At 45.6% G+C, this 15,000-nt stretch overlaps 1 protein-coding gene across 1 annotated transcript in view; it reads left to right on the forward strand.

Moving 5' to 3' along the window:
• LOC143274685 (serine/threonine-protein kinase NLK2-like) overlaps positions 1–15,000 on the forward strand; it is a 53,191-nt gene that overhangs the window by 28,715 nt on the left and 9,476 nt on the right. The window contains exons 2-7 of the mRNA XM_076578569.1: positions 1,235–1,364; positions 4,161–4,216; positions 7,409–7,515; positions 10,784–10,869; positions 11,510–11,719; positions 13,928–14,116. Coding sequence (XP_076434684.1) covers positions 1,235–1,364; positions 4,161–4,216; positions 7,409–7,515; positions 10,784–10,869; positions 11,510–11,719; positions 13,928–14,116 — 778 coding nt within the window. The remainder of the gene's footprint in view (positions 1–1,234; positions 1,365–4,160; positions 4,217–7,408; positions 7,516–10,783; positions 10,870–11,509; positions 11,720–13,927; positions 14,117–15,000) is intronic.

A 15,000-nucleotide genomic window follows, 5' to 3' on the forward strand; every position in this document is an offset into this window, starting at 1 on the left:
TCCAGGAGTCATGACCTGGGTGCGGCCCGGCCCCCTTAGAGTGTAAGGAGTTAAGGGCCGAAACACTTGACAGAGGGGGGCTTCTTCTCTGAAGACCTTGTACTGTCCAGTTCTCCCTAGAGTTTCTTATCACTGTGATGTATACTTCTCTCTCTCTCTCTCTCCCTCTCTCTCTCTCTGTCTCAGGATGTACGATATCAACCAGACAAAAGACCTGCACATGATGCGAGGATGGTGATTAATTGTTTCTCTTCGTGATTGATTCTTCTTCTTCTTCCTCTTCTTCTTCCTCTTCTTCCTCTTCTTCTTCTTCTTCTTCTTCCTCTTCTTCTTCTTTCATCTTCTTCTTCTTCTTCCTCTTCTTCTTCTTCCTCCTCCTCTTCTCTTCTTCCTCCTCCTCTTCTTCTTCTTCTTCTCTTCTTCTTCTTCCTCCTCTTCTTCTTCATCTTCTTCCTCTTCTTCTCTCCTCTTCTCTTCCTCTTCTTCTTCTTCCTCCTCTTCTTCTTCATCTTCTTCCTCTTCTTCCTCTCTTCTTCTTCTTCCTCCTCCTCTTCTTCTTCCTCTTCTTCCTCCTCTTCTTCTTCATTTCTTCTCTTCTTCCTCTTCCTCTTCTTCCTCCTTCTTCTTCTTCTCTTCTTCTTCCTCTTCTTCTTCTTCCTCCTCCTCTTCTTCTTCATCTTCTTCCTCTTCTTCTTCTTCCTCCCCTTCTTCTTCTTCTTCTCTTCTTCTTCCTCTTCTTTTCCCCTTGATGATTGTTGCTTCTCCTTTGTTTGTGACGTGTAATGTTCCTTTGTTTGTGACATGTCATGTGTGAAGCGCCACGAGTGATTGGGTTGCTATTTGAATCTCTTTGATAATTGTTGTTTCTTTCTTGTGAAGCTCTGTGAGCCTCTCCGTGAGGGAACAACACTGTAGGAGAACACTTCATTATTATCATTATTATTGATATAACATTCTTATTGTTGTTATCATTATCATTATTATTATCATTGTTATCACCATCATCATCATTATTATCACCATCTTCATTATTACATTGTCATCACCATAATCATCATTATTATCATTATCTTCATTATCATCATCATTATTGTTCATCATCATCATTATTATTATTATTACTGTTAAAGTTATTGTCATCTTCATCAACATCATCTTCATCATTATCATGATGATTGTTATTGTTATTATTATCATTATCATTATTATCATCAAAGCATGAAACTTGTGGCAGGGCGGTGACGGACCCCAGGGATGGACGGAGGCTGGCCCTGAAGAAGATCGTCAACGTCTTCAACAGTTTGTACCACTGCAGGCGCATTTTCCGCGAGCTCAGCATGCTGGCCAGCTTCAACCACACCAATGTGAGCGGGTTTTTTTTTTTTTATTAATTTTGTGTGTGTGTGTGTGTGTGTGTGTGTGTGTGTGTGTGTGTTAAAAAGAAAAGAAAGAAAAGATCTGACGTCATACGGATGATGACATAATCAGTTTGAAGAAGTTTAGGTCAGCTTAAAGCTGAATAGGTTTCTTCGTACTCGAAAGCCCTTTTCTGAAGATAAAAATGCCTATTTCAGAGCACAGGGTAATTAATGTCTTTAAAATGTTTTTTATTTTATTATCATTAAAAAAAAAAAAAAAATGTATGTATGTATGTATGTACGCTTATAGTTGACTTCATCACGTTTTTGCGCCTTATACATATTATTATTAGTAGTAGTAGTTCTTTTTTTATGTATTTATCTATTATCTACTCACCCCCCCTTTTTTTTTTCTCAAGGCCTGACTAAGCGCGTTGGTTACGCTGCTGGTCAGGCATCTGCTTGGCAGATGTGGTGTAGCGTAGCGAATATGGATTTTGTCCGAACGCAGTGACCCCTCCTTGAGCTACTGAAACTGAAACTGAAGTTTGAAGACGTGACATCGGATGATGATGTCATCAGTTTGATGATTTAACATTATCTGGTGATGACGTCATCAGTTTGTGATGATTTGACGTCATGTGATGATGACGTCATCAGTTTGATGATTTCACGTCAGCCGATGATGACGTCATCGGTTGTGATAATTTGATGTCATCCGATGATGATTTCATCAGTTTGACGATTTGACGTCAGCCGATGATGACGTCATCAGTTTGATGAGTTTACCTCACCCGATGATGACGTCATCAGTTTGTGATGATTTGACATCATCCGATGATGACGTCAGTTTGATGAGTGTACCTCAGCCGATGATGACGTCATCAGTTTGTGATGATGTCAACAGAGAACTGGACAAGGGGTGGCCACCTGCTGCAACAATAAGTCATGACGTCATCCGGTGAAAATGTCATCATTTTTAGGACAGTCGGCGATGGGGGATGGCCCCCATGAGGATGTAACTAGACCCCAAAGGCAGTGCACAGCACAGAGAGCGCCAATGACAGTCTTGCCTCCTAGTTTGAGAGTCACGGGCCTTGATAACAGACTAAGCTTCAGTTTCAGTTTCAGTAGCTCAAGGGGGCGTCACTGCGTTCGGACAAATCCATATACGCTACACCACATCTGCCAAGCAGATGCCTGACCAGCAGCGTAACCCAACGCGCTTGAGAGAAAAAAAAAAGAAGAAAAAAAAGAGACTAAGCTGTAAATAAATCAATCACTGTTGTTGTGGTGAAGAAACTATAATGATCATGATGGCTCTCATGCACTGTGCTGTTGGCCCAACTGTAATCTCATGTTGATCTTTGATACAAGCACACGGCTGGAAAGGCATGGGAAAGACGTTGAAGAAGAAGCAAACACAAACACATGCACACACGCACACACACACATACGCATACACACACACACGCGCACACACACACACACACACAAATGCACACACACACACATGCACACACACACACACACACACACATACACCTGCGCATGTGCACGCACACACACACTCACACACACTCACACACACACACACACACACACTTGTACACACTCACACACATGTGCACAAACACACACACATTCACACACACACACACATGCACACGCACACACACACACACACATGCACACACACACACACACACACACTTGTACCCACTCACACACATGTACACGCACACACACACATTCACACACACACACATGCACACACACACACACACACACACACACAGCACACACACGCACACAAACACACGCACACGCACACACACACACACACACACACACACACACAATCTAGTTCCACATCTAACTTTAGCCTTTACATCTTCATACATATTTTCTCTACATTGGTATAGTTTCCCTCTTATCCTGTTTTTTTTTTTTTTTTTTTTTCCCCCCTTCTACGAATTGGTCATAAAAATGTAGAATCAAATACCATTTCAGGTTCTATAAACGCTACATATAGCTTATGATTATTTGCAAGCTGTTTTTGCAAGGGGGTTGTCAAGAAAGTAAGCATGGTATGATCAATTGTAGACTAATTTCTCTCAAAACCTGCTTGGTGTTCACTTGTCATGTAATTTCTTCTTCTTCATTTGTGGGCTGCAACTCCCATGGTCACTTGTATTAACACGAGCGGGCTTTTTACGTGTATGACCGTTTTTACCCCGCCATGTAGGCAGCCACACTCCGTTTTTGGGGGTGTGCAGTTGGGTATGTTTTTGTTTCCATAACCCACCGAAGGCTGACATGGATTACAGGATCTTTAACGTGCATATTTTATCTTCTGCTTGCGTATATATATATATATATATATATATATATATATATATATATATATATATATACACGAAAGGGGTTCAGGTACAAGCAGGTCTGCACATATTATGTTGACCTGGGAGATCGGAAAAAAATCTCCACCCTTTTACCCACCAGGCGACGTTACCGAGATTTGAACCCGGGACCCTCACTCAGATTGTAAGTCCAGCGCTTTAACCACTTGGCTGTTGCGCCCATCGTAATGTCATTTGATCGACAACCTCTTGTTTATAATGGAACTGTTCAGTTTGCTAACACGTACACGAGTGGGCTTTGATGTGTACGACCATTTTGACCCTGCCATGTAGGCAGCCATGCTCTGTTTTCAGGGGTGTGCTAACAGTATCAGGTGTCGGCACTCGTTGTGTGAAGCAGAGTGTATGTCTACAGATGGTGGTAATGTTGTGTGTGCAGCTCCTTTGTCTGGTTGATATTGTGCATCCGGAACCCACAGAAGTCTTCAATGAAATGTATCCTTTTAAAAAAAAATGAATTACTGTGATATTTAAAAAAAAATCATTTTTATTTTTCACGCCATATTGACTGTTTGTTTCTTTAGTGTTTCATATTGTCTTGTTTGTCTTATTTCACTGATGTCATAGTATCCGTCTATCTATGTATCTATCCATGTGTCTGTCTGTCTGTCTATCGATCTGTCTACCTGTCTCTCTGTCTATCTGTCTTTCTGTCTGTCTGTCTATCCATCCATCCATCCATCTGTCTGTCAATCTATCTGTCAATCTGTCTATCAGTCTGTCTGTCTGTCTGTTTATCTGTCCATCGATCTATCTACCAGTCTGTCTGTCTGTCTGCCTGTCTATCCATCCATCCATCCATCCATCCATCTATCTGTCTGTCTGTCTGTTTGTCTGTCTATCATTCTATCTATCTATCTGTCTGTCTGTCTCAGTGTATAAGTCTCTCTCTATATATATAATAATATAATGTCATTGTTGTGAAACCCTTTTTTTTTTCTTGCATAAAATTTTATTTTTGGGGCGGGGGGGGGGGGGTTCAGTTAATCTTTCACAATATAACAAGTCCACACGAATGGGGTTGTACAGGCACCAGCAGGTCTGCCCGTCTATCTGTTGACCTGGGGGAAAGAAATCTCCTTCACCCTAAACCCACCAGGCACCCTGGCCAGGGTTCAAACCCAGAACCCTCAGATTGAAAGTCGAAATTTACCCCCCAAAAACGGAGTATGGCTGCCTTCATGGCGGGGTAAAAAACGGTCATACACGTAAAAGCTCACTCTTGTACATGTATACGAGTGAACGTGGGAGTTGCAGTCCACAAAGAAAGAAGAGGAAGAAGAAGAGGAGGAAGAAGAAGACGACGACTGGAAAATCAAACTGAGTCGAATGCTGTAACAATTTGGCGGTTATACCTATCAAATCTTCCACATTATATGAATCTTAATGGACAGGTACGGTGGTGTCTGAATGGGTTAGAGTGCTGCTGTTGGATTCACACTTTCGGTGCACCTGTGGCTGAAGGGTGGAGATTTTTTCCGATCTGGTCGACTTGATTATGTGCAGACCTGCTTAGTGTCTGAACCACCTTGGTGTGTTTACACACACACACACACACACACACACACACACACACAGAAGGTCAAATACACATGCTAAAGACCTCTGTAATCCATGTCAGCGTTTAATGGATTATAGATGGAAACAAGAACATACCCAGCATTCTACACCCCCCCTGAAAACAGAATATGGCTACCTACTTAGCAGGGTAAAAACAGTCATACACACACACACACACACAAAAAAGGCTCACTTGTACATGTATAGAAATGAACGTTGGGAGTTGTAGCCTTTGAACGCTGAAGAAGTGGCAGAAGACAGCAGCAGTGCAGGGTCTCCTCTGGTTTGTGGCCTCCTGGTGACCTAACATCGATGGTTCCCTGCGGACTGCTGACGCTGGAACTGCGACGGACGAACCCGGGTGTGGCCGTGTGTGGGGGAATCTAAATGAGCGGCATGGGAGTAATGCCACTGAAACGGTGCAGATGGGACAGCAACAAAAACAACCCAAAAGTCTGTGGCCTTTCATGCCCTGCTCTCGTGGTGACCTCAGTTTCGATACCCCTCCACTTCCGTGCTTGGGGTGAGTCCTGTCAATGTCGTCAGTATCGGCAGATTCATGGGGGGCTGTTGTTTGAGGGGCGTGGTGGCGGTCTCCACTCTGGGAGGGACGCTCACTCAGTCTGGCTCCGTGACTAAGCCATTAGTGTCATCAGTAGGGGGCTTGGAAGGTGGTGCCCAAGGTACGTTAGAGCAGAACAGGCACAACCGAACACCACCGGAGTGATCCAGCAGCAGTGCTGGATCTCCTCATGCGTGTGGCCTCCTGGCGACCTAACATTGATGGTTCCCTGCGGACTGCCGATGCTGGGACTTCGTCAGATGAACCCGGGTGTGGCTGTGTATGTGCATGGGGGAACTTGGGAATGTGTGGCCTGGGAGTAATGCCACTGAAAATTTGTAGATGATGGGGCAGCAACAAAAACAACCCAAAAAAACAAAACGAGAAAAGTTGTAAAGAGTGGTAACTCGCTCTGTTACACAAGGTACACAACTTCAAGTCAGTGATGCTTACGCTACCGATTGTTCCAATGTACCTTTTATTTACCTGTGTGCTAGCTGAATCGGTAGCGTAAGCATCACTGACTTGAAGTTGTGTACCTTGTGTAATGGAGCGAGTTACCACTCTTTACTATTTGTTAATCATATCGTCTCCTGGCCTCATTATTTGTTAATTTCCAATACAAGAAAAGTTGTAAAAGAGTTAAAGATAAGGGAATTTTATTCTTTTTTTTTTTTTTTGTTCGTGGGCTGCAACTCCCACGTTCAGTGGTATAAGTAGTACACAAGCGGGCTTTCATGTGTATGACCATTTTTACCCTGCCATGTAGGCAGCCATGCTCCGTTTTCAGGGGTGTGCATGCTGGGTGTGTTTTTGTTTCCATAACCTACCGAACGCTGACATGGATTACAGGATCTTTAACGTGCGTATTTGACCTTCTGCTTGCGTATACACACAAAGGGGGTTCAGGCACAGGCAGGTCTGCGCATAATTATGTTGACCTGGGAGATTAGAAAAAAATTCTCCACCTTTTACCCATCAGGCGCCATTACCCAGATTCGAACCCGAGACCCTCAGATTAAAAGTACCCACCAGGCGCCGTTACCCAGATTCGAACCTGAGACCCTCAGATTGAAAGTCCAATGCTCTAACCACTCGGCTGTTGCGTCAGTGGGCCTCTACACTCCATCTCGCTCACTACGATTGGCTTTGGATCCGCTCTGTTTACGCATACCCAGATTCAAACACTCGACTGTTGGCCGCCGTTCTTTCTCTGTCTCTGGACCTTGCGATTGGAATGAACTTCCTCTTTTGCTTCGTCAAGTCTCCACACTCAGCTCCTTCAAGTCTGGCCTTAAAACCCACCTCTTCCCAAAACAGCTTCCCTTGCCTGCCCTTCCTTGTCTTTAGTTTCTACAGTTTTAGAGCTGGTGCGAAAGCGCTTTGATTTGTCTCTGCACAAGATTCAGCGCTATATAAATACCATAATTATTATTATTATGATTATTATTGTTATTATAAAGGAGTGATTGTTGAAGCGTGTGTGTTCCTTGACCCTGCGTCAGCCACATCCTGACGGAGCTGATGCAGAGCGACCTGCAGAAGATCATCTCTTCCTCTCAGACCCTAACCAGTGACCACGTCAAAGTCTTCCTCTACCAGATCCTGCGAGGTGTGTGTGTGTGTGTGTGTGTGTGTGTGTGTGTGTGTGTGTAGTAGTAGTAGTAGTAGTAGTAGTACATGTAGTAGTCTTCAGTTGAACGTCTTCCACTTTAAATAATATTAGCCCAAACAAAACAACAAGGGTGAGGTGGGGGGTGTGGGTGCGGGTGGGGGGGGGTGTGGGGGGTGGAGTACGGTTGTGGTGGTGGTGGGAACAGTATTGGGCAGAGGGTGAAGAATGGTGTGTGTGTGTGTGCGCGTATGTGCGTGTGTGTGTGTGTTTGTGTGGGTGTGGTGTGGGGGTATGTGGGTGTAGTGTGTAATGTGTGGGTGGATGCGTGGATGTGGTGTGTGTTACATGCGGGTGTGGTGTGTGAAGGTGGTTGTGGTGTGTTGTATGTGGGTGTGTGGGTGTCGGGTGGTGGTGATTGTTGTGTGTGGATATGTGTGTGTGTGTGGGGGGTGGTGGTGGGGGTGGGGGGAAGGTGTGTGGATGAAATGAAATGAAATTATGGTGCTTAGAGCCTCGCCGACCACTAAGGCCATCTCAAGGCTATCGCCGCGTCAATTACTACTACAATGTGTGTGGATGGGTGGATGTACATGCTTGCATGTGTGAGTACATGGGTATGTGTTTGTGAAAGCTGCGTGTGAGAATATGCTTGTATATATATTTCTGTGTAATGATGCATATGTATATGTATATATATGCATTCATGTGTCTAAAAATGTGTGTGCATGTGTTGTTGGGTGGGTGATAATGTATGTGTGCAAGTGTTTGTGTCTGTGCAAACAGGTGCTTACACATAATTATTGTTTTGCTACTGAACACACACACACAGACACAGACACACACACACACACACACACACACACACACACACACACACACACACACACACACACACACACACCATCTAATATCACTGATAGTGAAAAGACGCTAAACTAAAGAATGAACACACACAGAAACACAGACACACACACACACACACACACACACACATCACACACACACACACACACACACACACACACACACACACACACGTGCTCTTGTTGATCAAATAAGTCTTGGTACATTAGAGCATAATATGATTATCACCTTGACCACAAAATGACTGACTGATTATCAACTTGATGGGTTCATGGATTGGTTGATGAATAATACATAATTTTACATTACCTGTATTGCAACACAGGAAGGCAGTCTTGTAGAATCATGTCTGCCCTCAAGACTTCTGACCCAGTGTTCGCCAGTGATCAGGGTTCGAGGCTGTGTTTGGTCATGGTGGAGTGTCCCTGGGGAAAGGCAATTCACTCTTGATTTTCCTCACTCCTTTCCACTTGGGTGTGGCTGGGGTGCCTGACCAAGTTGGGCAAGGTCTTCTTCTTCTTCTTCTGCGTTTGTGGGATGCTACTCCGACGTTCACTCGAATGTACATGAGTGTATGACTGGTGTTTTTTTGTTTTTGTTGTTGTTGTTACCCTGCCATGTAGGCAGCCATACTCCGCTTTCGGAGTGTGTGCATGCTGGGTTTGTTCTTGTTTCCATGACCCACCGAACGCTGACATGGATCACAGGATCTTTAACGTGTGTATTTGACCTTCTGCTTGCCGTATACACACGAATAGGGGTTCAGGCACTGGCAGGTCTGCACATACTTATGTTGACCTGGGAGATCGGAAAAATCTCCACCCTTTACCCACCAGGTGCCGTCGCCGAGATTCGAACCTGGGACCCTCAGATTGAGAGTCCAAACGCTTTAACCACTCAGGATATTGCGCCCCGTCTCAGTTCTTCCTTCTTCTTCTTGTTCTTCCTTGTTCGTGGGCTGCAACTCCCACGTTCACTCGCATGAACAAGAGTGGGCTTTTACGTGTATGACCGTTTATACCCCGCCATATAGGCAGCCACACTCCGTTTTCGGGGGTCCGTCTCAGTTCACTCTGATTGTCCTCACTCCTTTCCACTCGGGTGTGAATGGGGTTACCTGACTTCAAGTTTTGGGCGAGGTTAAGATGGCAGAAAGAGAGGACTGGGCCCCTGTCTTGTCCACATGCTGACCTTTACACACCGTGGATAGGAGTAACTGGAGTGATGGCCTAGAGGTAACGCGTCCGCCCAGGAAGCGAGAGAATCTGAGCGCACTGGTTCAAATCACGGCTCAGCCGCCGATATTTTCTCCCCCTCCACTAGACTTTAAGTGGTGGTCTGGATACTAGTCTTTCGGATGAGACGATAAAGTGAGGTCCCGTGTGCAGCATGCACTTTGCGCAATAGAACCCACGGCAACAAAAGGGTTGTTCCTTGCAAAATTCTGTAGAAAGATCCACTTCGATAGGAAAAAAAAAGCAAATAAAAAAGGTTGGTGCTGTAGTGTAGCAACGCGCTCTCCCTGGGGAGAGCAGCCCGAATTTCACACAGAGAAATCTGTCATGATAAAAAGAGAAATACAAATACAAATATAAATACACTGCCCCAATGGCTGTCAAAAGCTATGGGACATTTAATGTTTAACCCATTCAATCCAAGGGAGTTCACAGCCCCAGCAGGTCTCCCCACTGTACTTGAATGTTTAACCCATTCAATTCAAGGTAGTTCACAGCCCCAGCAGGTCTCCCCACTGTACTTGAAGCATAGGAAGTATACTGAAATCAACCTTTTTTTTTCTTCTTCTTCTTCTCCCCCAAATGACATGTGTGGACACTGCTGAAAATACTGTACACTTTTAGTTAGTTAGCTGTGTTTGCAGTTTTGTGTATTTGTTTGAAACATAAAAACGGTTTTATTGAAGCTAAAGTCTGACGGGCGCAATAGCCGAGTGGTTAAAGCGTTGGACTTTCAATCTGAGGGTCCCGGGTTCGAATCACGGTGACGGCGCCTGGTGGGTAAAGGGTGGAGATTTTTACGATCTCCCAGGTCAACATATGTGCAGACCTGCTAGTGCCTGAACCCCCTTCGTGTGTAAACGCAAGCAGAAGATCAAATACGCACGTTAAAGATCCTGTAATCCATGTCAGCGTTCGGTGGGTTATGGAAACAAGAACATACCCAGCATGCACACCCCCGAAAGCGGAGTATGGATGCCTACATGGTGGGGTAAAAACGGTCATACACATAAAAACCCACTCGTGTACATGCGAGTGAACGTGGGAGTTGCAGCCCACGAACGCAGAAGAAGAAGAAGAAGAAGAAACTAAAGTCTGACACCCAGAGCATTGCTGGGGGCCCTGGGGCTGAATGAGTTAACTTGCATATACCTTTTTTTTTTCAGGCCTGAAGTACCTTCACTCAGCCGGGGTCCTTCACCGAGACATCAAGCCGGGCAACCTTCTCGTCAACAGCAACTGCTGTTTGAAGGTCAGCTGTTTGTCCGCTGTTGACTTGACAAGAGTGAATGTGTGCTGTCGTTTCGGGGGAGGGGGGTGGGGGGGGGGGGCAATTGTTGGAGAAGTGTTGGGGAGAGGAGGGAGGTACGTAGGGAGGGAGATAAACAGATCAGTATCAGTATCAGTAGCTCAAGGAGGTGTCACTGCGTTTGGACAAATCCACATACGCTACACCACATCTGGAGTTATGCATGCGTGTGAATTCAAGCGCTTTGATTTGTCTCAAGATTCAACGCTATATGATGAATACTACCAATATCATTATCATTATTAAGCGTGTGTGCATTATTTTCCCTGTTTGACAACTCAAAGAGTGAATGTGTGCTGTCGTTTCAGGGGGCAGTTGTTGAAGGAGGGTTGGGGAGAGGAGGGAGGTACGTAGGGAGGGAGATAAACAGATCAGTATCAGTATCAGTATCAGTAGCACAAGGAGGTGTCACTGCGTTTGGACAAATCCACATACGCTACACCACATCTGGAGTTATGCATGCGTGTGAATGACTGGTGTGAAAGCGCTTTGATTTGTCTCAAGATTCAGCGCTATATGATGAATACTACTAATATCATTATCATTATTAAGCGTGTGCGCATATTTTCCCTGTTCCCTGCAGATTGGCGACTTTGGCCTGGCGCGGTTCCACGAGCCAGACGAGGAGGCGGCCATGACGCAGGTGGTGGTGACGCAGTACTACCGGGCGCCGGAGATCCTGATGGGGGTCCATCACTACGACTTCGCCATCGACGTCTGGTCCGTCGGCTGCATCTTCGCCGAGCTGCTCGGCCGCAAGGTCCTCTTCGAGGCTCCGGGGCCCATTCAGCAGGTGACACGAGACGAGAAACAGTGTAGGGAGGGGGGGGGGGGGGGGTTGGAGGGAGGGACGGGTGGTGAGGGGCGCGGGGGTGGAGGCGTCAAGGAGATTGAGGGGTGGGGATAGTAGGATGTGATTTGCTCGGATGCAAGACTCATTCCAGGTCCCAGGACCCATTCAACAGGTGACACAGCAAGACAGAGAGTGGGGTTTTTTTGGGGGGGGAGGCAGGGTCAAGAAAATTTAGGGGAGGTGGTGTTTTTTTTTTTTTTTTGCAGGGATCACGGATGGGAGGTGGGGTTAGGGAGTTAGGATGTCAGCTGCTTTGACGCAAGACCCTCCTTCCCAGGCCTGGGACTCATTTTGCAGGTGACACAGGACACAGAGTGGGAGGGGGGGAGGGTTGGAGGAGGGGAGGGGGCAAGGAAATTTAGGGGATTGGGGGTGGGGGGGTGGAGGTCTTTCAGAATGGGAGACAGGGCTTGGAGTTGGGTGTGGGCTGCTCGGGCGCGAGATCCTTTTCAAGGCTCTGGGGCCCGTCCAGCAGGTGACACGACAAGACACAGAGGGTGGGGTTTTGGGCAGGAGGGGGGGTAGAGGGGGGTTAAGGAAATTGAGGGGGGTGGAGGTGGGATTTTTTGGGGGGGTGGAGTGTGGAGGATTGGGGAGGAGGATGTGAACTGTTGGGATGCAAGGCTGGTTCTCTTCCAGAAAATCTCAGCATCACAGTTAGTTGTGTTCAACATTGTGACAAGCATGCGCACATTGGGGGTGGGTGGGTGGGGGGTTAGTGTGTTTGTGGAGTGGGAGGAGATTAGGAGGAAGGGAGCTGGGGAATGGAGGATGTGGGAGTGGGAGGAGGGGCAAGTGGTGGAGGTGGGTGTGGAGGGGTGTGGGGGTGGGTGTTGAAAGGAAGGAGGGAGGGGTGAGAGATGGAATGAGGTAGAAAGTGTTGTTGTTGTTTTTTTCTTGTTGTTGTTGTTGCTCTGTGTTTGTGTGTGTGTGATTTTGTATCTTGTTTTTGACTACCTGTAAGCCTGCCAGATCACAAACAATGACATAGACTCTGACATAGACTGCAGATTGTGTGATGAAGCCAGACAGACAAAGGGGAAAAAAAAAACAACCAACCTCTACCTCCCTTACCTTCCCCCAATTCACCTCCACCCTGCCCCTCAAAAAAAAAAAAAAAAAAAAAAACAAACAAAAAACAAACAACAAAAAAACCAACCCAATAAACCCAACTCAAGCAAACCCCAAACAACAAGGAAGCAACTTTAAAAAAAAAAAAAATTTTAAATTTTTATTTTTAGATCACTGAAAACGTTAAAATTAATAAACAATGAGTCCAGGACATCAAATGATTAACAAAATAGTAAAAGAGTGGTAACTCTCTCCACACACAAGGTACATAACTTCAAGCCAGTGCTGCTTACGCTACCAATTCGGCTAGCACACAGGTAAAAATAAAAGATACATTGGAACAAACCCAGACTCTGAAAACGTTAGATGAAGTTCCAGATCTCGTTCTTTATATCTTTTGTTGTTGTTTTTTTCTTCCACTTTTATTTGATGTTTGTTTCTGCCCTGTAAAGCACTGACACTGTCTGATCTTGATGAAATGTGGCAACACACATGTGTGTGTGCTGATTGATTGATTGATTGCTGTGAATACTTATATAGCGCCTGTCCTCGGTCGGAGACCAAGCTCTAAGCGCTTTACAAACACGGGGGTCATTTGCACAATAGGCTGCCTACCTGGGTAGAGCCAAGCCGACTGACGGCTGCCACTGGGCGCTCATCATTCGTTTCCTGTGTCATTCTTTCAGGTTTCAGGCACGCGCACATACACACTCAGACAGACATGTAACATTTTACGTGTATGACCGTTTTTTGTTTATTTACCCCGCCATGTAGGCAGCCATACTCCGTTGTCGGGGTTGTTCATACTGGGTATGTTCTTGTTTCCATATACACTCAAAGGGGGTTCAGGCACTAGCAGGTCTGCACATATGTTGACCTGGGAGATCGGAAAAATCTGTACCCTTCACCCACCAGGCACTGTCACTGAGATTCGAACCCGGGACCCTCAGATTGAAAGTCCAACACTTTAACCATTCGGCTGTTGTGCCCCTGCTGACACTTTACGTGTTTTTTTCTCTCTCCCACTCCCCCCACCCTGCACCCCCCCACACCCACACCCCCTCCACACACAAACAGCTGGACATGATCATCCAGCTGCTGGGCACGCCGGACACCAGCGACATGGAGGGGGCCAGCGAGGGGGCGTTGCGCCACGTCCTGCGACAGCCCCCCGTCCCCTCCAACCTCCCCTCCCTCCTCCATCTCTCCTACCTGGCCTCGCCCGAGGCTGTCCACCTCCTGACCCAGATGCTGATCTTCAACCCAGTGAGTTTTTTTTTTGTTTTTTTGTGTTTTTTTTGGTCACTGTCGGCTTGCTGTTCTTTTTCTCTTGTCTTTGGACCTTGCTTTTGGAATGAACTTCCTCTTTCGCTTCTTCGTCAGGTCTCCGCGCTCAGCTCTTTGGAGTCTGGCCTTCTTCGCCCACCTCTTCTCTGTCCAGTTTTAAGAGTTTATGCATGCGTGTGAATGACTGGTGTGAAAGCGCTTTGATTTGTCTCTGCACAAGATTCAGTTTCAGTTTCAGTTTCAGTAGCTCAAGGAGGCGTCACTGCGTTCGGACAAATCCATATACGCTACACCACATCTGCCAAGCAGATGCCTGCCAGCAGCGTAACCCAACGCGCTTAGGCATTGAGAAAAAAAAAGAAAAAAAAAAAAAGGTGAATAAATAATAGATAAGCTTACATAAATAAATAAATAATAATTATGATATAAAAAAAGGTACAAGATTCAGTGCTCTATAAATACTAATGATTGTTGGTATTATTTGTGCACAGAAGTGTAGTGGAGATGATGTCGATTGATGGAGGTGTTTTGTGTGAGTTTGAGTTTCTCGCGGAGGCGTCATGGTGTCTGGATGAATGTATGTACACTATACAACACCCCCCATCATCTGCTTGGTATTTGGCTGACCAGCCGGCAGCATAACCTAATGCACTTAGGCTTTGGGTGCTTGGAGTTCATTCAATACAGTCTTGGTGTTTTTTTTCCTCACAAAGGCCAGCTGATATATTTCGTTTGTGAAGACATTCACTGATTGAGTTACACAATGTCACCCATTACAGAAAACAATAGGGGGAAAAAAAAAGAAAAAAAAAAGTATATATATATATATATATATATGTATATATATATACAGCGTTTTTACA

This window comes from Babylonia areolata, chromosome 29 (assembly GCF_041734735.1).
Source record: "Babylonia areolata isolate BAREFJ2019XMU chromosome 29, ASM4173473v1, whole genome shotgun sequence".
Lineage (NCBI taxonomy): Eukaryota > Metazoa > Mollusca > Gastropoda > Neogastropoda > Buccinidae > Babylonia > Babylonia areolata.